Source organism: Mastacembelus armatus, chromosome 21 (genome assembly GCF_900324485.2).
Source record: "Mastacembelus armatus chromosome 21, fMasArm1.2, whole genome shotgun sequence".
NCBI lineage: Eukaryota > Metazoa > Chordata > Actinopteri > Synbranchiformes > Mastacembelidae > Mastacembelus > Mastacembelus armatus.
In genome coordinates, this window is record NC_046653.1 from 21024277 (window position 1) to 21045033 (window position 20757).

Below are 20757 nucleotides of genomic sequence, written 5' to 3' on the forward strand. Positions count from 1 at the left end.
AAACAGATTTACCATCTTCATTGCAAAGATGTAAATCGTTTGGTACACAGAACAGTTACATACCTACAAAATAAATACACTCTGATTTCACTAGCACTTTCATCTACACTGTGGAGAAAAGTCACATTGTTTTCGGTAAATTTTAATATGGCTTCTTGTTTCATCTACAGAATGGGGAGAAACATAGTGCTCTTCAGGTCATATATAAAAATAGACAGAAAGTTGAAAACAGGCAATATCTTCAATAAAATTTAGCTTTTGTTAACTTTTCTTTTAACTTCAAAATTAGTTTATTTTAGGTTTTTAAAAAATGACTTAACTCCCCTGGTCGTTAAAGGGTGGAGTGTAGAGTTCTCTATCTGGCATTTCGACAAATTTAGAAGTGGACATCTACGGCACCTTGGCAGAGAGATGGAGCGGAGAGGCAAGTAAAGGGAGAGAAAGTGCGAGAGAGAGAGCCAAGTGAGACGTGCTGTAAATCACCCTGAGCCTGTGAATATTACAGTCCCAGAAATTTGCTCAGGAGAGTTGGATGCACAGAAAAACCACCTGATCAAGTGTAGGAAGAGGTTGTTTCTGCATTGCTTTGTAATCATGTGTGACGTGGAGTTTAATCTGCACCTATGGTTCTCTCCTGTCTGATAGATTCAGATATTGAAGCCTCTTACAAATGTTAATCAAGATGATTGAGATGTTCTTTCTCTCAGCTCTGGTTATTCCAGGATTTCTGATTATTGGTTAATTTTCAAACTACCTATTCCAACATGTTGTATCTAGTGTGACAGTTATTACGTGGAGGCAAGTGTATTTCAGACAGGCTGCAAGTTAGACATGCTATTCATGGAACAGTAGACACTTTACTGGGAAGATAAAATTATTAGAAAATTATTTGCTTCAAAGAAACAATGAATAATAACAAAAAATGATTGATATTTTATTTCATTTTTCAGTCCTGTGCACCACAAATAAAATCCTGTTCACCTTCACTATACTGAAGTATGAAGGTAGAAACTTTAGAGACAGATGTGTTAGATAAAAACAAAACTACTCACATGGATAGATATTACTGGAAGTAAGTGAGAAAATATATTTCTGTAATTTGTGTCACCAATCCTTTAAATCCATGAGAGCTCTGTGTTAACAGACAGGGAGGTTATAAAGCTGTCTAAACAGTTTGTATATTGCTGTAGCAACCAACAGCACGAACAATGGGCTATGAAATAACAAATAAGAATAGAATTACTGTCATGTGAGAGCTTGGTGTTTATAGACTTGGTCAGAGGATGAACGATTTATAAGGTCAGGCCCAGATAGCAGCAAGGATATTAATGCTCCTCTGTCTTCTGTAGAATACCCGCTCAATTAGACGGTGTTGTCAGAATTACAGATTATTATCCCGTAGGGTTTGATCTTCCCTTCAGTGAAGCCATTTCAGTAGAGAAAGATTCTTTTATTACGGGTTTAGACCAATATCCATGATGACAATGCTGTCTGCGTTCATCCAGCTGATGGACCATTTGTGCACATTTGACAGAACAGCTACTACTGTGATCCACTGTAGTAATTAAAGGGCGCCAGAGCTGTGGAAAAATCAACCTCAATCCAAAAGAATTACTGTGCTGTTTCTCCCATATTTTGTTCTGGCACCTTTGAAACCCCAGAGTATGTCCTATATTTGTAATATGTTGAGCAGATTAGGACGACTGTCACTGAGCACAAGACTCAGTACCATCAGGTAAAGCACCTCCTCCCAGGAGTCTACACTTTATACATGCAGGACCTTGTCTTGGCAGTGGTGCATCCCTCTCCCCCGTCTGCATGTCTATATGGGTAATCCGCTGCTTATGTCATTGAAGGGAGCCATTTATTTTTAAAGCCACTTGAAATTAGTTAAAACTGCATGATTGTCAGTCTCATTTTCAGCAATTTACATCTGGCTGCTTATTGGGTAGTTGAACACGTCTGTGGCTCTACGCAACAACGGGTGAAATACTCTCACCTTCATGTGTTCATGTGTGCTTGTTACTGGGCCTGGCAGTGCATGCAGCACTCATACATGCTGTAGGTGTCACTGGTGCTTGTCTTGGTTTGTCATTTAACACACAGATTTTTATGTGTAATAAAGTAGTTAGTTTTATTCATATTTCTTAGTCTTAGTACTTCAGTTACTGAGTTGGAGTTGTGGGTATACTGTAGACCCACACAAATTACTACTCAATTTGTTGAAGTGTGCTTGAGGTTTTCTCCTTATTGTGCAATATTTGTCTATTATTAAATCCATAAATTTGCATTGCAGTTACAGTATACCTTAAAAAACCCTGAGTCCCCCTGTGTGCCTTTGATGACAGCCCTGATGTAGTTGTGGATGTAGTTTTACTTCCTGGCTGTTATGTTTCCTGTAACCAGAAACCTGGGCTCTTTTGTTAATTGGGTAGTTCATTATATTTCGTTCTGTCCTCCATCAGTCTGGCTTGCCCACCAGGAAAGTCAGGAAGAAGGTCAAGGTGGATACTTCCAAGTTCATGACTCCTTACCTGGCCCACAGCCAGAAGATGCTGGAGCAGTTCAGCCATGTAAGAAACGAATTTGAGTTCTGAGTCACAATGAATACGCTAGGCTCTAAGCTGTCTGCTTTAGCAGTGGGTGGTTGTGGAAATGTGTTAAAATGGTATTTAAAAGATCATTTAATCACGTTTCATTTGACTGCTTTGTGATTTAAGATATTTAAGTTTTACTAGTAGGTGGGATTTTCAGTGGTTGCAGTGTATCGTGACTGTGCTCTGTTGAATGATTGGGTTACAGAACAAGTACCGGCATGCTTATGACATGTCCAAAGGCACGCCTCCTGCCATGTGCACCGACACCCCTGAAATGATTCGCATCAAGAAGGCCCAGGAGCAGCTTAGCGAGGTACTGCTAAACCCTTTGAGAAGAATGAGGAATGGATGTTAAGAATGTGAGAGTATGAATGTGGAACAGAGGTGCAAATTCATTATGACTGTTCTTTATTTTGGATGGGAGGTGGAGGCGTGGAGTAAATAAAGGTATAATAATAAATATGTATTGTCATCAGGTTAAATACCGCATGGAGGGAAATAAGGCTCTGGCATCATGCATGTATGATGGTGAGGCTAAAGACATCGCCCATGCCAAGCACGTATCTGACCTGGTCAGCAAGGTGAGTCAACAATACACAAAGCTTTATAAAAACCATTTGAAGTCTTCCCCTGAGTGCTGTTTAACACCAGTGCTGTTGCTTATCTCTTCTAGGTTCTGTACAGGCAGAAATGGGATGAGACCAAGGACAGGTACCTGCTGCCTCCCGATGCCCCTGAGCTGGTTCTGGCTGTGAAGAATGCTGCTAACTATAGCAAAGTAATCCCAACAGACACCAAATGATTACACCAAAATAACACAGTGACATCCCATTGTAAATATTTGAAATACATAGAATAAGTCACGACTTTTCACCTTGTTCAGAAACTTTACACGGAGGCATGGGACGAAGAGAAGACCCTGTTCTCCCCTTACTGTGACAGCCCTGAGCTGCGCAGAGTGGCCCAGGCTCAGGAGGCCCTCAGTGATGTAAGTTGACTTCACTGTAAGCACCCAATTATCAACCATAGTTAAAAAAAATAATAATACAGTCTCAAAATACAGATTCCAGACCTTTGTGTGGTTAACATACTTCCCAGGTGAAAAGACGCAGTTATAGCAGCTATAGGTTGGTCAATAAAAACTTTAGAAACTATGAGAATTTTATCAAGTCTTTATATTTATAGTTTTTATATACTTTACTATAGCTCCTCCCACTTTAATATATTAGATAACAATAATCAATGATGCAAACCACTGAGCAGGACTGCAGTGTTGGACTGAAAGGACTCTGTTTATTAGCTGAACACGGATCAGCTTATCTCAGTTTATATCTTATAAAAGTACCTGATGCAGATTGTAACCCTCCATCTGTTGATGATGTTTCTTGTAGTGTTCTGAACTATTTTGATTATTGAACACATGAGAATTTAATGTCTTATATTGACTTTGCTGACAGATTACCATTCACTAGCAACCACACATGCAAGCAGATTTTATTTTTTTCATTGTGGTGAGTCAGATGTTTTGTTTCAACTCTGTGTGCTTCCACAGGTTCAGTACAAGAAGGGTCATAATGAGCGCATGGCCAAGTACACTTCCCTGCCTGATCCCCCTGAAGTGGAGCTGGCCAAGACAGTGGCCCTTCAGCACAGTGATGTAAGCAGAACAATTACAAACAGGCCCTCAAACACACATTATAAATATAAATATACCTTACAGAAAGCTTTACTTATTCATTAGCCAGACAACCAGTCCCAGTGTGATATAACTGACAACAGTATTCAGCATAAGATATAACAATTTTCACTATATTTTACAGTTTTCATGAACTACCATTGTAACACATTATCTACAGCATGTTGGGGATTGGTTAGGTTCAGTGAGTGTCATCACCATACTAAGTAGGGACAGGAGAGTAATAAACATCTATGCTCCTCAGGAAAACTATATTTTAGAGGCTCAAACTTTGCACAGTCCTCTGACAGGGAAGAAGGGTCCTGAGAGACCCAGCAAGCCCAGCCCAGTGCTGGGGATAACGGCCCACCTGCTCTCTGATATTACTGGCCACACTAAACTGGAAGGGACAGACTAACAAAAGGTGTAAATTACAGGGATTCCTGTCATTCCAGAAATGTTTTTAAATATTTCAGTGTCTAAATACAGTGACAGTATTCTTCTCCCTTACACTTTATCTTCTCTTTTTAAATCTGTCTTCTTATGTTAACTGTCATTTGTTCCCCACAGCTTAAGTACAAAGAAGATTACAATAAAAATGTGAAAGGTCAATGGTGTGAGACGCCGTACTTTGACGTGGCTATTGCCAAGATGGCAATGGACAACCTCAGCAGTGTAAGAACTACAACACTTAAAACTACAAAAGTGACAGGATTTTCAGAATTATCTTATTTTATAATTTTTCTGTATCTAACCAATCAATACATTTTCCTTTCAGAGAAAATACGTGCAACACCATGAGGATACGAAAGACCAAATTTATTTCATGCAAACAGACACGCCTGTATACGAGACAAACAAGAAAGCTCGTATTGCAGCTAGTGAGGTAAGTCCACACAAACACGCCCACAAAGGTACCAGAATATTTTTAAAGGTGCTATCTCATGTGGAAGACACGACAGAGAGCTGACCCGAGTCCCAGAGCAGAGTGTGAGTCAACACACTGAGTCCGCTGTGACGCAGGCGTATTGTGCCCACATACGCACTGCATGACTGAGAACTACATTCAGTTCACTGTCACTGGACAAATTCAGTGAGTAGTGACAACATATCAAACACCGTGAAGAGGCTTTTCAGCCACTGCGTACCTCATCGCCTCCCACGTGTTCACATACAACCCAAATGTGTAATTTTATGAAACTCTAAAGGCTTAAGTGCTGTTTTTCATAACTGACTGTACCAGCATTACATTACATGAGTCAGTGTATCGCCCCTATGAATACACCTGATTAAGACATTTTGTTCTTTTTACACATACTAATCTCCATGTATTTGTATACAGGTCCAATACAAGAAGGACTACGAGAAGACAAAATCACAGTGTGACTACAACACGCTCCCCGCCACAGAGAATCCTCTCCTTAGACAGCTCCGATATGCTGGCACCATCCTCAGCGATGTATGTTTCAAGAGATTTTCAATAATCCCTGGTTTTATAAAACATGATGTATGATATTATGAAGAAAACAAATGATAAAATCTTGGATGTAGTACTATAACAAGTTAATATTACTAGTCTTTATTCTTGCATCCAGAGTAGACAGAGACGTTACTTGCACTAATTTGACACTTGCTTTTGTGAGAGTAGTAACTATGAAATGAACTGATGAAATGATGAGGATGTTGGGGGTGTTATATACACAGGGACTGATATGAAGCTCGACATATAAGTGATACTAATTAAACCATCTGGAAGTCACGTACGATACATTCTTGTATATAGTGAGTTAGTAGCTAATTTACCTCTCTCACTGACATGTTTGAGTCATTCATAGGCCATAATTATATATGATTTAAAACTGATTTGATTTATTTAAGTTAGTGTTCATAATCTATGCACAGTTTTTCTATTCATTATTTATTTTTTTATTTATTTTGCAGAAAGTATATAAGGACAACTATGAGAAATCCAGGGGTTTCAGCATCAACTACTGTGACACACCCAAGTTTCAGATGGACTCAGTACTTAAACAATTCTCTGATGTAAGATTACTCTATGAGACAAAGACTTTCTCTCATTATAATCCAACGATTTGTCTCATTTTTATTATTGTTTCATATAAACATTTTGAATCCCATTTTTAGATGAATTACAAAAGTAAATATGACAATGAGGTAAAGGGCCACTACATTGGCAGCTATGAAGATCTCTACACGGTTCACTGCCAGAAAGTTGAGGAAATGAAGAATGAGGTACATAACTATGAATTTTCCTTTCCATATTTCTAAATTAAGTCACTGGTGTAAGAAATTATTGTATTTTTCTTACAATCCTCATATATTGTCTTGCAGAAATTATATAAAGGTGATTATGAAGACATGAAAACAAGATGCTTCTTCCCTCAAACAATTACACCTGAATATGAGGCTGGGAAGAACCTTCAGCAGTGTAGTGATGTCAGTGGTCTTGGATAATCAAATAATTTTTTGCACTGATTCAATTTATCTTTCTTTTAATATAACAATATGTATGTGACAAAACGTTTGTATCTTACGGTTTGCAGAAAGTTTACCGGCAACATCCAGACACAGTGAAATTTACACAAGTGGTGGATTCGCCAGTTTTGGTTCAAGCCGCCATCAACGCCAAACAGCTAAGTGATGTATGTACCATTTAGCACTAATAAAAATGCATTAGAATTGAAAGCACAGTCTATAACTCACATTAGATTAGCACTGCAGAGATGTAAATGTGTATATAGAGATTGCACAGGACTCTCAAGCTCCCAGGCCTCTGGTTGAGGAGCCGAGCTTGAACATATATACATGTATATACACATATGTACACATGAAATTGCCATAATCATCTGCTCTAGATCAAATTCTCCAGATATGCAGAACACCTTAAAATGTGCCCAATCATCCCCATAGCCCAGCTGTCTTTCAGTGGGCACCATGGAAACTGGAGAGCCATTCCTCTGTAGTATAAATAGCAACAAGCATTCAGTTTGCCCAGAATAAACCCTGTGATCAGCGAGGGGCTGAGGAGGTAGGGAAAAGGACCGTCATTATGTCTCAGAGTCCAGATAGTACATGCCTGCCCTCCAGTGACAGAAAATCTAATAACACTTTACCTTAATATCTGTCTTTTCTTGAAAATGCTTTCCAATGAACAAAACCTCATGAATAAAGGGGTTTCAAGAGTTTTGATTAAAACTTAATTTGATCACTTTTGTTGTTGCAGTTGAACTACAAGGCAAAGTATGAGGAAACAAAGACGAAGTCTAGTCTGCCCCCAGACTACCCTTTTTTCATCCAGTCCAGAGTTAACGCGTTTAACCTCAGTGATGTAAGTACCTGTTTGGAAATTACACTTTTACTGCTGCTTTAATTTTACATCTTTTCTGTATTACCTGATTGGCGTGATGTTTCTCCATGTAGAACTGTTATAAATATGACTGGGAACGGCTTAAAGCAAAGAAGTTTGAGATCAAGGGTGACGCCATCCCAATCCTTGCTGCTCGTGCTCACACAAACATTGCCAGTGATGTAAGTATGCTACAGTATCATCCATTATGGATTCAAGGTATTTTTGTTTGATTTCTGTTTTGGTTACTTTTACACTCAATTTGACAGAGAACTTTTTCTTCTTTTTTTAACTAATCTAGTAATAACCGATTATTTTCTGGCAGGTGAAATATAAAAAGGAATATGAGAACAACAAGGGACAGATGATCGGAGCCCTCAGCATCAATGATGATCCCAAGATCTTGCACTCTGTTCACGTGGCCAAAATCCAGAGTGATGTAAGACATTACTGTATAATTAGTGCTGGGATAATTGGCACTCCTGAACTACTGACATTTTTAAAATACTTATATTTCCTTGCTTTTTAAAGTGATATTTGCCATACTGTATGTTAATTGATTCTTTGTTTTTTTGTTGTTTTTTTTTGTATTCTGTTACTATTTTGTAAAAGTAACATTGTTGTTACTGGCCTGCCATTAACGTGAAGTAATTTATACCTTTTGTCTTACTTAATATCTCCTCAGCGGGAATATAAAAAAGACTATGAAAAGATAAAGACCAAGTATCATACACCACTGGATATGATGTCAATTACCTCGGCCAAGAAGTCCCAGGCCGTTTCCACCATGGCTGGGTATAGGAGCATCAGCAACAAGTACTTCCTTCCCCCTGACAGTGTACTGTTGGACCTGGCCAAGAAAGCCAACATCATCCAGAGTGATGTAAGTATAGACTCACTTCACAAGGTCTGGTTGCTGACAGCTTTTTGAATTTAACTATAATATAAAACATGCACTTCCATGTTTTTAATTATGTTAATGTTATATTCAGTGACACCATCTGATTTTTATTGTTTGCTTTATTTCTGTATCACAGAATGACTACAAGTCTGACTACAAAAACTATACCAGGGGTACCCCATGGATCCCCTTTGGTTCCATGGATGTGGAAAAGGCTAAGAAAGCTGCAGAGATCCTTAGTGAGGTATGTGTGTAATAGCATTGCCTCATTCTTCTTGTACAGCCCCACCCCAACCCTTACATATGCCCTGGTGACAATATACATATTTCATGATCTACAGGGTATGTTGTAAAATGGTAATGTATTTCTTTCTTTCAGAAAAAATACAGACAACACCCAGACACCATCCCCTTCACATCTATTGACGACCACCCCATCATGTTGCAGTCCAAAGTCAACCAGCTTCAGAGGAGTGATGTAAGTCTGCCATCACCCTCATTGTTCTGCAGAAAGAAATCTTTTTTTTCCCCTTACTTTTGTCTAAGTACAGCAGATGTGGCTTTTGGCCTTATTGCATTCTCCCCTTACAGCTGTTCTACAAAAGAGGTCTTGAGGAGATTCATCAGAAGTACTCTCTACCTCCTGATACACCTGAGTTGCTCCAGGCCAAATGCAATGCCTACAATATCAGCAAGGTACTGCATACAAATACATGCAAATGATATAAACCAAATATTTTATTTTAGTATGGCACACTTTTGAGTAATATTGGACTGCTTAAATCAATTTGCTCCTAACTGTGATCTTACATAGACCCATACCATATAGGCATAGAGTTGATGTTGAAAGAATGTATGAGTAAATATGTACTGTAGTGGATACTTGCCAAATATACTTTTGTTGTTGTTTATACCTGTTATCTGTCATTTTAGAACTACTATAAGCTCGACTGGCAGGATCTGATTGCTAAAGGTTATGACCTGCAGCCTGATGCTATCCCTGTTGTTGCTGCTAAAGCTGCCAGACATGCTGCCAGTAATGTGAGTGTCCTGAAAGTCATGACCAAACTTAAATTTAACTTGCCCTGTACCAGATTTGATACTTCTGGACGGGATTGTTGAATTAGTTTTCATGCTATTTGCTGGATGATGATATTTGTTCTTTAACATTTAGGTCCAATACAAGAAAGCTTACGAGAAGGCCAGAGGCCGCCATGTTGGCTTCCGCAGCCTCCAGGATGATCCTCTGTTGGTTCACTACATGAATGTGGCTAAGATTCAGAGTGACAGGAACTATAAGAAGGACTACCACAAGACCAAGCTGAAGTACCACACCCCAGTGGACATGATGAGCGTAGCTCATGCCAAACATGCCTCATTAGTGCAGACCTACATCGGTTACAGGCAGCCTCTCCATGATTATTGTCTTATGCCTGACTCTATGGGTTTGGACCTTGCCCGCAACATGAACTACAATGCCAGTGATGTGAGTTCAGTGTTGATTTGTGATATAATGTAGGTGAATACTGTATATGTCTTGGCTAAAAGATAATTTAAGGTCTAATGATACTTTTCATCTGTTTGTGTGATCTCTTATTTTCCAGTACCAATATAAACAGGATTATGAGACCTCAGTAAAGGGAATTGGCTGGATTCCTATTGGTTCTCTGGATGTGGAAAAAGCCAAGGCAGCAGCTGCGGCTCTAGATGAGAAAAAGTACAGACAGCACCCAGACACCTTCAAATTCACCAGAAACACAGACTCCATGGATATGGAACTGGCCAAGTCCAATGCCAAGATCATGAATGTGGTGAGGATAAGGAAAACGAGATGATTTTAGTCTGTAAATTCATTTGCAGAATAGACTTAAATCAGCCTCTTCATTGTAATTGTGCAGAAAGAGTATAAGGCCAGCGGAGAGAAGTTCATGCACACGTACCATCTCCCTCCTGATACCCCTGAACTGATGCAAGCCAAGTACAATGCTGTCAACATCAGCCAGGTTAGTTGAAGGTTCCTGTGTAATATTCTCCAGCCTTTGTAAAGTGTATTTAGAAAATAAATCATCATATGAATTTGTAACATATTACTAATGATTTTATTTTTTGTTATTTAGAATTATTATACCTATGCTCATCGTCAAGATGTGCTCAAAGGACATCATTTAAAGGAAGATGCTATTCCTATTGTTGCAGCAAAAACTTCCAGAGACATTGCCAGTAATGTAAGTTGTGATAATCCTGTTAATAATCGTATACAAATGTTACAGCCTTCACTTGCATTATTCATAATACCGTATTTTTGTCTTTTATATAGTACAAGTACAAGCTGGCTTTTGAGAAGGCCAGAGGCCACCATGTTGGCTTCCGCAGCCTCCAGGATGATCCTCTGTTGGTTCACTACATGAACGTGGCTAAGATTCAGAGTGACAGGAACTATAAGAAGGACTACCACCAGGCCAAGCTGAAGTATCACACCCCAGTGGACATGCTGAGTGTGGTCCATGCCAAGCAGGCCTCTGTTGCTCAGACTATGATTGGATACAAGCAGGTCCCTCACAGTTTCTTGCTCCTGCCTGACAACTTGCACCTGCAACGGTGTCGCAACATGATGGAGATTCAGAGTGATGTATGTTTTCACTTGTCACCCATAATACCTTGGTGTAGATGCTACTATTGGTGCAAATATAAGATTACATGCAATGCAACAAGGCAAAATTCACTGTGATGACTGTACACTGTTTTATAGTTTTTGAAATAGGAATGTTTTTCTCTCACAGAATGTCTACAAGTCAGATTACACCAATTACTATAAAGGCTCAGGATGGGTTCCTATTGGTTCTCTGGATGTTGAGAAGGCCAAAGCTGCTAAAGCTGCACTGGATGAAAGAGGGTACCGCCAACATCCCAGTTCTCTGAAATTCACAAGCAAGACTGATGACATGAACATGTCTCTGGCTCTCACCAACACAAAACAGCTGGACAAAGTAAAGAATTGTACAAATTATAATATGTTAAAATATGAATGCAAGTTGGACCAAACCCTTCTGTACAAATACGTTAGAGATATTCCTGTTCTTTTCTTTTCTCTAGGCTGCATACAAAGCTTCTGGTGAGAAGTTTGTGCACACCTATCATCTGCCTGCTGACAGCCCTGAGTTCCTGCAGGCTAAATTCAATGCCCAGACCCTTAGTGAGGTAGGTGCGAAATATATTTATTGTAAATTAAAGTTAGACACTGTTTTAGCAGCTGGTGTGCAAATCAAATCACAGTGTATATCACATCATCTGTGTACAAAACAATGTGATAACATTTTGTTGTTTATCCACAGAGTCTCTACAAGCACAAGTGGCTGGAAGATATTGCCAAAGGATATGACATGAAGCCTGATGCTATCCCTATCCTGCATGCCAAGCATGGCAGACACATTGCCAGTAATGTATGTGACTCTATCCAACACAGAATGTATTCAGCACTTTCCTCCTTGTAACTGAAAAATCAACTACTGGTAACTTGCTTATTTTCCTGTTTCATTTAGGTCCAATACAAGAAAGCTTACGAGAAGGCCAGAGGCCACCATGTTGGCTTCCGTAGCCTCCAGGATGATCCTCTGTTGGTTCACTACATGAACGTGGCTAAGATTCAGAGTGACAGGAACTATAAGAAGGACTACCACAAGGCCAAGCTGAAGTATCACACCCCAGTGGACATGATGAGTGTGATCCATGCCAAGCAGGCCTCTGCTGCTCAGACTATGATTGGATACAAGAAGGTCCCTCACAGTTTCTTGCTTCTGCCTGACAACTTGCACCTGCAACGGTGTCGCAACATGAACACCCAGACAAGTGATGTAAGTGGCAGTGACAGTTTCATCAGTGAATCAAATATGTGGTTTGAAATGCAGCTAGCACTATATTCTGTGTCTTTGTTTTATACATTTGTGCAAGACGCAAAGAAAATAAAAATTCACTGATTTATATAAATGATATAACCTTTCCAGGTGGACTACAAGTCTGAGTGGAATAACTATATCAAAGGTATTGGATGGGTCCCTATTGGCTCTCTGGGAGTGGAAACAGCTAAAGTTGGTGGCCAAATTCTGAGTGACATAAAGTACCGCACTCATCCATCCAACTTTAAGTACAGTAAGCTGATGGACTCCATGGACTTGGCTCTGTCTTCTGCCAACAACCAGATCATAAACAAGGTGCAGTATGGTTAAATGTTGCAAAATTTAAATAGTCATGTTCATAAGTGTTGTAATTCCTTCATTTTCTGGTGCCTTCATTTACAGAAAGCATATACTGCAGACTGGGAGAAGGACAAAATTAAAGTCCACATCATGCCAGATTCACCAGAGATTCTCCTGGCCAGGGCTAATGCCCTCAATATGAGCAATGTAAGGGAGATCATTGAAACTACTTGTAATCTTAATACTGAATACTGGTTCACATTGATGTGAATGCAAACCTTGACTGTAAACACTGTTTATTGCTAATATTTTACCTTTCATTTGCATTTACAGAAACTTTACAAATCAGGTCTTGTGGAGATGGCCAATAAGGGCTATAACCTCAAAGCAGATGCCATCTCTATTGTGGCTGCCAAGACTGGTACAACTATTGCCAGTAATGTAAGTTGGAAATGAATTTGTGTATCAAATCATGACATTTGCCTTCTACTACTACCTCTACACCCCATCGTATTAAACGTGTTTAATTACTGTTCCAGTACAAGTACAAGCTGGCTTTTGAGAAGGCCAGAGGCCACCATGTTGGCTTGCGCAGCATCCAGGATGATCCTCTGTTGGTTCACTACATGAACGTGGCTAAGATTCAGAGTGACAGGAACTATAAGAAGGACTACCACCAGGCCAAGCTGAAGTATCACACCCCAGTGGACATGCTGAGTGTGGTCCACGCCAAGCAGGCTTCTGCTGCTCAAACGATGACTGGATACAGACAGATCATGCACACTAACGCTCTCCTCCCTGATGCCATGGGCCTGGTACTGGCTAGGAACATAAGTGCCCAGTCTAGTGATGTGAGTTTGAAATGTTAGCATATTGCATTTATAAAAGCAGATGATAGCAAAAATTGAAGTATGATCCCTTCATTTATGGGGTCTTGTATTTCTTTCCAGGTGGACTACAAGTCTGAGTGGAATAACTATATCAAAGGTATTGGATGGGTCCCTATTGGCTCTCTGGGAGTGGAAACAGCTAAAGTTGGTGGCCAAATTCTGAGTGACATAAAGTATCGCACTCATCCATCCAACTTTAAGTACAGTAAGCTGATGGACTCCATGGACTTGGCTCTGTCTTCTGCCAACAACCAGATCATAAACAAGGTGCAGTATGGTTAACTGTACTCCCTGGTGCAGGGGCACAAAATCTAAGTCTTGTAAATAACTATTATCATTTATTTGTCTTCGTTTACAGAAAGCATACACTGCAGCCTGGGAGAAGGACAAAATTAAAGTCCACATCATGCCAGATTCACCAGAGATTCTCCTGGCCAGGGCTAATGCCCTCAATATGAGCAATGTAAGGGAGATCATTGAAACTACTTGTAATCTTAATACTGAATACTGGTTCACATCAATGTGAATGTAAACTTTGAATGTAAACACTGTTTATTGCTAATATTCTACTTTTCATTTTCATTTACAGAAACTTTACAAATCAGGTCTTGTGGAGATGGCCAATAAGGGCTACAACCTCAAAGCAGATGCCATCTCTATTGTGGCTGCCAAGACTGGTACAACTATTGCCAGTAATGTAAGTTGGAAACAATATCCTGTATGAAATGCATGCATTATAGTTCATATTAAAACAGTGTGTTTTAATACATGTGTTTGCTATCACAGTACAAGTACAAGCTGGCTTTTGAGAAGGCCAGAGGCCACCATGTTGGCTTGCGCAGCATCCAGGATGATCCTCTGTTGGTTCACTACATGAACGTGGCTAAGATTCAGAGTGACAGGAACTATAAGAAGGACTACCACCAGGCCAAGCTGAAGTATCACACCCCAGTGGACATGCTGAGTGTGGTCCACGCCAAGCAGGCCTCTGCTGCTCAAACGATGACTGGATACAGACAGATCATGCACACTAACGCTCTCCTCCCTGATGCCATGGGCCTGGAACTGGCCCGGAACATGCAGTTTATTGCTAGTGATGTATGTAAAGGGCATGACATGATTATTTTAAAATTATTTTTATGTAGAATATACATACATATTTATATCTAAATTGAAAGTTATATGTTCACGTTATTCTTACACTGCTGCATTGTGAAAGGATCCTGTTTCTGCTTATGCTCTTATACCATCAGAACCAGTACAAGAGTGAGTTTGAAAACTTTATGAAAGGCATAGGATGGATTCCTATTGGATCACTGGATGTTGAGAAAGCAAAAACAGCTGGCCTGGTCTTCAGTGAGAAACGATACCGTCAACATCCTAGCACATACAATTTCACCAAGGACATGCACTCTATGGATCTGGTGCTCGCCACTGCTAACAATCAGATTATGGATAAGGTGATGGATGAGATGTTTTATAAAATTAACTGCATTATCTCCTCTCTTATTTATGTTTATGAAAACAAACCAGCTATATTTTGGTCTTTAGAAATCCTACACCAAAGCATGGGAGAAAGACAAAACTTCTATCCACATCATGCCTGATGCAATGGATGTTGTTCTGGCCAAAGCAAACAACAGAATCTACAGTGAGGTACGGTGGAATCGCTTTATTTTCTAAATACTGCATTTTTCACATTTCACATTTTCTTTGATTATATGTTACTGTGCCAAATATTTGAGAATGCTTTCAGACATAATGCCATGGATAGTTGTTATTTATCATACAAACTCAATTAATGAAGAAAAAAAATTAAATCAAATCAATAAATCAATTCATATTTCTCTGCACTATTCCACTCAGTGTTTTAATACATATTTGAAAGTAGACATGCTTTCTTTTTTAAAAATGCACATGTGTGTGTTCTCGCTTCAGAAACTGTACAAATTGGACAATGAGCTCTCCAAGAAGAAGGGCCATAATCTTCGTGGTGATGCCATTGCAGTCCAAGCTGCCAAAGCCTCCACTGCTATTGCTAGTGATGTAAGTGCTACCTGTTGTTTTCTATACAGTACTGCCTACTGCACATATTCATGTTTTTTCACCTTAGTCGGGTATGGTTACAAAAACTACATTTTTGCTTCTTTAGTACAAGTATAAGACAGGATACCGTAAGCAGGTTGGTCACCACATTGGTGCTCGTAGTATCCAGGATGACCCTCTGCTCATGCTGGCTCTGAACTCAGCCAAGATTGCCAGTGATGCTCTGTACAAGAAGGACTTCAACAAGTCCAAGACCAGGTTCCACCTGCCAGTGGACATGCTGAACCTTGAACTGGCCAAGAAATGCCAGATTCAAGTCAATGACTTTAACTACAGGACTCATCTGCACAACTGGACCTGTCTGCCCGACTCCAACGATGTGGTCCAGGCCAGACATGCTTATGACCTGCAGAGTGATGTGAGTATCATTTCTTGCATTTATACTGTGGAAAGTTTTCATGTTTATGATTTAAAGTTCTAAAGTTTTAAGACAACACTGTAAAAACATTTGTTTTGTCCAGGTTGTTTACAAGGAGGATCTGAAGATATTGCAGGGTGTTGGATGGGTGCCCATAGGTTCACTGGATGTTGAGAAAGTGAAGAAAGCTGGTGAGGTCCTGAGTGAGAGAAGGTATCGTCAGCACCCAAGCAACTACAAGTACACAGTGTCCACTGAAGACATGCCCATGGCGTTGGCTAAGACTAATGCTCATCTTATGAACCAGGTATTTTTCTTACAGTTGGTCGCCCAATACTCAACTGTGGTGCACAGTTATATGTATTTTATAACATTAATTTTTTACAAGTATATAGATTTAAACAATATAGACAATAGATAAGAGATTTGTTTTTTATGTTATGTTTATGTTATTTGATAGATAGGAACAGTAAACATAATTAAGAAATAGTTCTTATTATCCTCTACCAAATAAAGAAGCAATTAGTAATGTTGTGCAGCAGGCATACATTTAATTTGTTCTCTTAAATCATTTTATGTTAAAAGTAAATACATTAGTTTTTCTAGCTGTGTGAAAAACATCACATCATCTGCATAAAAGGATAGTAGAGCTTCGAAATTACTGATTTTTAAGCTTTAAAAAATTTAGTTTTTCTTTCACAGGAAGTATGAGGTTCAGTTATCAATGTAAACAACAACAGTGGTAAAGAACAACCCTGTATTGTTTCCTTACTTAGAATTTGAGGATGATTTTATTGTGGTAATTGTCCCCTTTGGGGCTTTATGGTTCCATACAAATGGAATCGAAATAAATTTGTCAAAGATCTTCTCAATGTGTTATTTATTTACCATGGAAACTAAACAACAAATTTACTTTACAGAAAGCTTACATTAAAGCCTGGGAGAAAGACAAGACAACAATTCATGTCATGCCTGATGCCATGGATATTTTACTGGCCAAAGCAAACAAAGTTAACTACAGTGTGGTGAGTTTCTCAAACATTATGTTTAATAATTTAAAATTCTGTCAAACTTTGGCAATGATGATATTCATACTACACTACATTTTATCACAAGATGCTTAAAAGTTTTTTTTTTCTTTCTACAGAAATCGTACAAGCAGGCTAATGAAGAGGCCAAGAAGAAAGGATATGACCTGCGCAATGATGCAATTTCAATCATTGCAGCAAAGGCTTCCAGGGATATTGCCAGCGATGTAAATGACCTAAAATAATATTTGTTCTAAAAATGTGAAAAATGAGTTTTAATACCATTTTACGATTTTAGTGGTTTTTCTTAGTCAATTATTGACTGATTTGTTTTTTAAATGTTGTATATTTCATATGTATCTTATGATATAGATTTCTTATGAATCATAACTTCATAACCCACTTAACTACATGATTAACATATATGAGATTTGTATGCAGCACAGTCAGAAAACAATATTGCTACTGATATTTTTTGCTTTACAACAACTGCACTATTTTGATCAGTTGTTTTCTTCCTCATTTATAGTACAAGTATAAGACAGGATACCGTAAGCAGGTTGGTCACCACATTGGTGCTCGTAGTATCCAAGATGACCCTCTGATCATGTTGGCTCTGAACTCAGCCAAGATTGCCAGTGATGTTCTGTACAAGAAGGACTTCAACAAGTCCAAGACCAGGTTCCACCTGCCAGTGGACATGCTGAACCTTGAACTGGCCAAGAAATGCCAGATCCAAGTCAATGACTTCAACTACAGGACTCATCTGCATCAGTGGACCTGTCTGCCCGACTCCAATGATGTGGTCCAGGCCAGACATGCTTATGATCTGCAAAGTGATGTAAGGATCCTTGTATTTATACTGTGGAAGGTTTTCATGGTATGGATGTCTATTTTTTGAGTTTTACAACCCGTTTTGTTTTGTCCAGGTTGTTTACAAGGAGGATCTGAAGATATTGCAGGGTGTTGGATGGGTGCCCATAGGTTCACTGGATGTTGAGAAAGTGAAGAAAGCTGGTGAGGTCCTGAGTGAGAGAAGGTATCGTCAGCACCCAAGCAACTACAAGTACACAGTGTCTACTGAAGACATGCCCATGGCGTTGGCTAAGACTAATGCTCATCTTATGAACCAGGTATGAAATATTTTTGAAGCGGTATTTAGCATATTATCAAAACCCACCACTAAATATAAATGGACTTCAAAAGAAGAACATGTTATTATGAAAGTGTATAATTGTTGAGTTTATAATGTCAGAAAATAGTCATGTTGTTGCTTTGTCTGTTGGTCTGTGACTGCAGAGAGCATATACTGACGCCTGGGACAAGGACAAGGCGAAGATCCACATCATGCCTGATGCTATGGATGTTCTGCTAGCCAAAGCAAACAATGTCAACTACAGTTTGGTATGGCACATTTCAAATAGTTACAGTGGTACAGCTCCTACTGTTTATGTAGTACTTTCAGGATGAGCTGGGAGATTTGGTTAAAATCAATTCATACAATTAATTAAATACTTTTTCATATTAATCTGTATACATCAGAGTATGTGTAATCATATTTAAGGTATCAACTAAATGCTCAGTGCAGTGAACTGTGTTCCACAATTATGCACTATATCAGACTCTTAATGCTTGGAAAACAAAAACATAACTTCTTCTTTATTTTGCTATTTTTAAATTGCATCTTGCTTTGAATCATTCATTTGGATAACAGGACTTAATGTATGATCACTCAGAAAGAATGATGGTCAAGAGATTATGATCTTGAATTATCACTAAGCACAATTTAGGCTGGAAAATGAGCATGCTAATATTTCTGTGGGATTATTGTCTTTATTTCCAGAAATTGTACAAACAGGCACATGAAGAGGCAAAGAAGAAGGGCTATGATATGCGCAATGATGCCATTTCGATCATTGCAGCCAAGGCCTCCAGGGATATTGCCAGTGATGTAAGCTGTTGGATTTCATCACTGATAATCACTTACTATACATTTATTATTGTACATGTAATCATGGAAGATTTTTATATTCTTGTTCCAGTACAAGTATAAGACAGGATACCGTAAGCAGGTTGGTCATCACATTGGTGCCCGCTGTGTGCAAGACGACCCTCTGATCATGTTGGCTCTGAACTCAGCCAAGATTGCCAGTGATGCTCTGTACAAGAAGGACTTCAACAAGTCCAAGACTAAGTTCAACCTACCAGTGGACATGCTGAACCTTGAACTGGCCAAGAAATGCCAGATTCAAGTCAATGACTTCAACTACAGGACTCATCTGCATCAGTGGACCTGTCTGCCAGACTCCAATGATGTGGTCCAGGCCAGACATGCTTATGATCTGCAGAGTGATGTAAGGATCCTTGTATTTATACTGTGGAAGGTTTTCATGGTATGGATGTCTATTTTTGGAGTTTTACAACCTGTTTTGTTTTGTCCAGGTTGTTTACAAGGAGGATCTGAAGATATTGCAGGGTGTTGGATGGGTGCCCATAGGTTCACTGGATGTTGAGAAAGTGAAGAAAGCTGGTGAGGTCCTGAGTGAGAGAAGGTATCGTCAGCACCCAAGCAACTACAAGTACAAATGCACTACTGAAGACATGCCCTATGCATTGGCCAAGAGCAATGCTCAGATGATGAACAAGGTATGAAGTCATATGAAATTTTTTTTTTGTTAAATATGAAGTAACTCCATCAAATATAAATGGATATGAAAAAATGCTATTTTTATAAAATGATGACCTAATAAAATCTAATGTTGGTTTCTGTGACTGCAGAGAGCATATACTGAAGCCTGGGACAATGAGAAGATGAACATCCACATCATGCCTGACGCTATGGATGTTCTGCTAGCCAAAGCAAACAATTTCAACTACAGTTTGGTATGGCAAAATTCAAATAGCTACAGTGGTACAGCTCCTACTGTTTATGTAGTACCTATGTAGTATCATTGATAACACAATATATTTAATGTACATGGGATTTTTGTGTGTTTACAGAAACTGTACAAACAGGCACATGAAGAGGCAAAGAAAAAGGGCTATGATATGCGCAATGATGCCATTTCCATCATCGCAGCAAAGGCTTCCAGAGATATTGCCAGCGATGTAAATATTTGTTATAATTACTTAATTGAAAAGTGACTGAAATATTGAATAAATAGCATATTTTATTTTACTTATTATGTACAAAGTATCTGTGTGTAACTCTTAACAACGATATAATGTCATTGTTCCTCCAGTACAAGTACAAGACAGGATACCGTAGACAGGTTGGCCACCACATCGGTGCCCGCTGTGTGCAAGATGACCCTCTGATCATGTTGGCCCTGAACTCAGGCAAGATTGCCAGTGATGTTCTCTACAAGAAGGACTTCAACAAGTCCAAGACCAGGTTCAACCTGCCAGTGGACATGCTGAACCTTGAACTGGCCAAGAAATGCCAGATCCAAGTCAATGACTTCAACTACAGGACTTATTTGCATCAATGGACCTGTCTGCCTGACTCCAACGATGTGGTCCAGGCCAGACATGCTTATGACCTGCAGAGTGACGTGAGTGTAGTTTTAATACTTATTTGTTTCTGATGGTCTTTTTTTCTTTCTATTAAATATGTTTAATTCTGTGCCACTGTGCTTCACA

General features: G+C 39.1%; 1 protein-coding gene across 13 annotated transcripts in view; it reads left to right on the plus strand.

The window, feature by feature from the left end:
- Positions 1-20757, plus strand: part of neb (nebulin) — a 58897-nt gene that overhangs the window by 2380 nt on the left and 35760 nt on the right. For 11 of the 13 annotated variants that reach the window (XM_026294599.2, XM_026294586.2, XM_026294587.2 and 8 more), the window contains exons 4-58: positions 1694-1735; positions 2466-2573; positions 2803-2910; positions 3074-3178; positions 3271-3375; positions 3481-3585; positions 4150-4254; positions 4843-4947; positions 5051-5158; positions 5615-5731; positions 6214-6315; positions 6418-6525; positions 6625-6729; positions 6837-6935; positions 7517-7621; positions 7714-7821; positions 7965-8078; positions 8325-8522; positions 8677-8784; positions 8920-9018; positions 9132-9236; positions 9474-9581; positions 9715-10026; positions 10145-10351; positions 10439-10543; positions 10658-10765; positions 10858-11169; positions 11321-11527; positions 11634-11738; positions 11873-11980; positions 12080-12391; positions 12542-12748; positions 12836-12940; positions 13067-13174; positions 13273-13584; positions 13684-13890; positions 13982-14086; positions 14213-14320; positions 14410-14721; positions 14877-15083; positions 15175-15279; positions 15562-15669; positions 15776-16087; positions 16191-16394; positions 17008-17112; positions 17235-17342; positions 17645-17956; positions 18045-18248; positions 18415-18519; positions 18959-19066; positions 19158-19469; positions 19558-19761; positions 19894-19998; positions 20116-20223; positions 20358-20669. In XM_026294599.2, the coding sequence (XP_026150384.1) occupies positions 1694-1735; positions 2466-2573; positions 2803-2910; positions 3074-3178; positions 3271-3375; positions 3481-3585; positions 4150-4254; positions 4843-4947; positions 5051-5158; positions 5615-5731; positions 6214-6315; positions 6418-6525; positions 6625-6729; positions 6837-6935; positions 7517-7621; positions 7714-7821; positions 7965-8078; positions 8325-8522; positions 8677-8784; positions 8920-9018; positions 9132-9236; positions 9474-9581; positions 9715-10026; positions 10145-10351; positions 10439-10543; positions 10658-10765; positions 10858-11169; positions 11321-11527; positions 11634-11738; positions 11873-11980; positions 12080-12391; positions 12542-12748; positions 12836-12940; positions 13067-13174; positions 13273-13584; positions 13684-13890; positions 13982-14086; positions 14213-14320; positions 14410-14721; positions 14877-15083; positions 15175-15279; positions 15562-15669; positions 15776-16087; positions 16191-16394; positions 17008-17112; positions 17235-17342; positions 17645-17956; positions 18045-18248; positions 18415-18519; positions 18959-19066; positions 19158-19469; positions 19558-19761; positions 19894-19998; positions 20116-20223; positions 20358-20669 (8526 nt within the window). The remainder of the gene's footprint in view (positions 1-1693; positions 1736-2465; positions 2574-2802; positions 2911-3073; positions 3179-3270; positions 3376-3480; positions 3586-4149; positions 4255-4842; positions 4948-5050; positions 5159-5614; positions 5732-6213; positions 6316-6417; positions 6526-6624; positions 6730-6836; positions 6936-7516; positions 7622-7713; positions 7822-7964; positions 8079-8324; positions 8523-8676; positions 8785-8919; positions 9019-9131; positions 9237-9473; positions 9582-9714; positions 10027-10144; positions 10352-10438; positions 10544-10657; positions 10766-10857; positions 11170-11320; positions 11528-11633; positions 11739-11872; positions 11981-12079; positions 12392-12541; positions 12749-12835; positions 12941-13066; positions 13175-13272; positions 13585-13683; positions 13891-13981; positions 14087-14212; positions 14321-14409; positions 14722-14876; positions 15084-15174; positions 15280-15561; positions 15670-15775; positions 16088-16190; positions 16395-17007; positions 17113-17234; positions 17343-17644; positions 17957-18044; positions 18249-18414; positions 18520-18958; positions 19067-19157; positions 19470-19557; positions 19762-19893; positions 19999-20115; positions 20224-20357; positions 20670-20757) is intronic. The other 2 variants (XM_026294592.2, XM_026294596.2) reach the window with 2 other exon arrangements.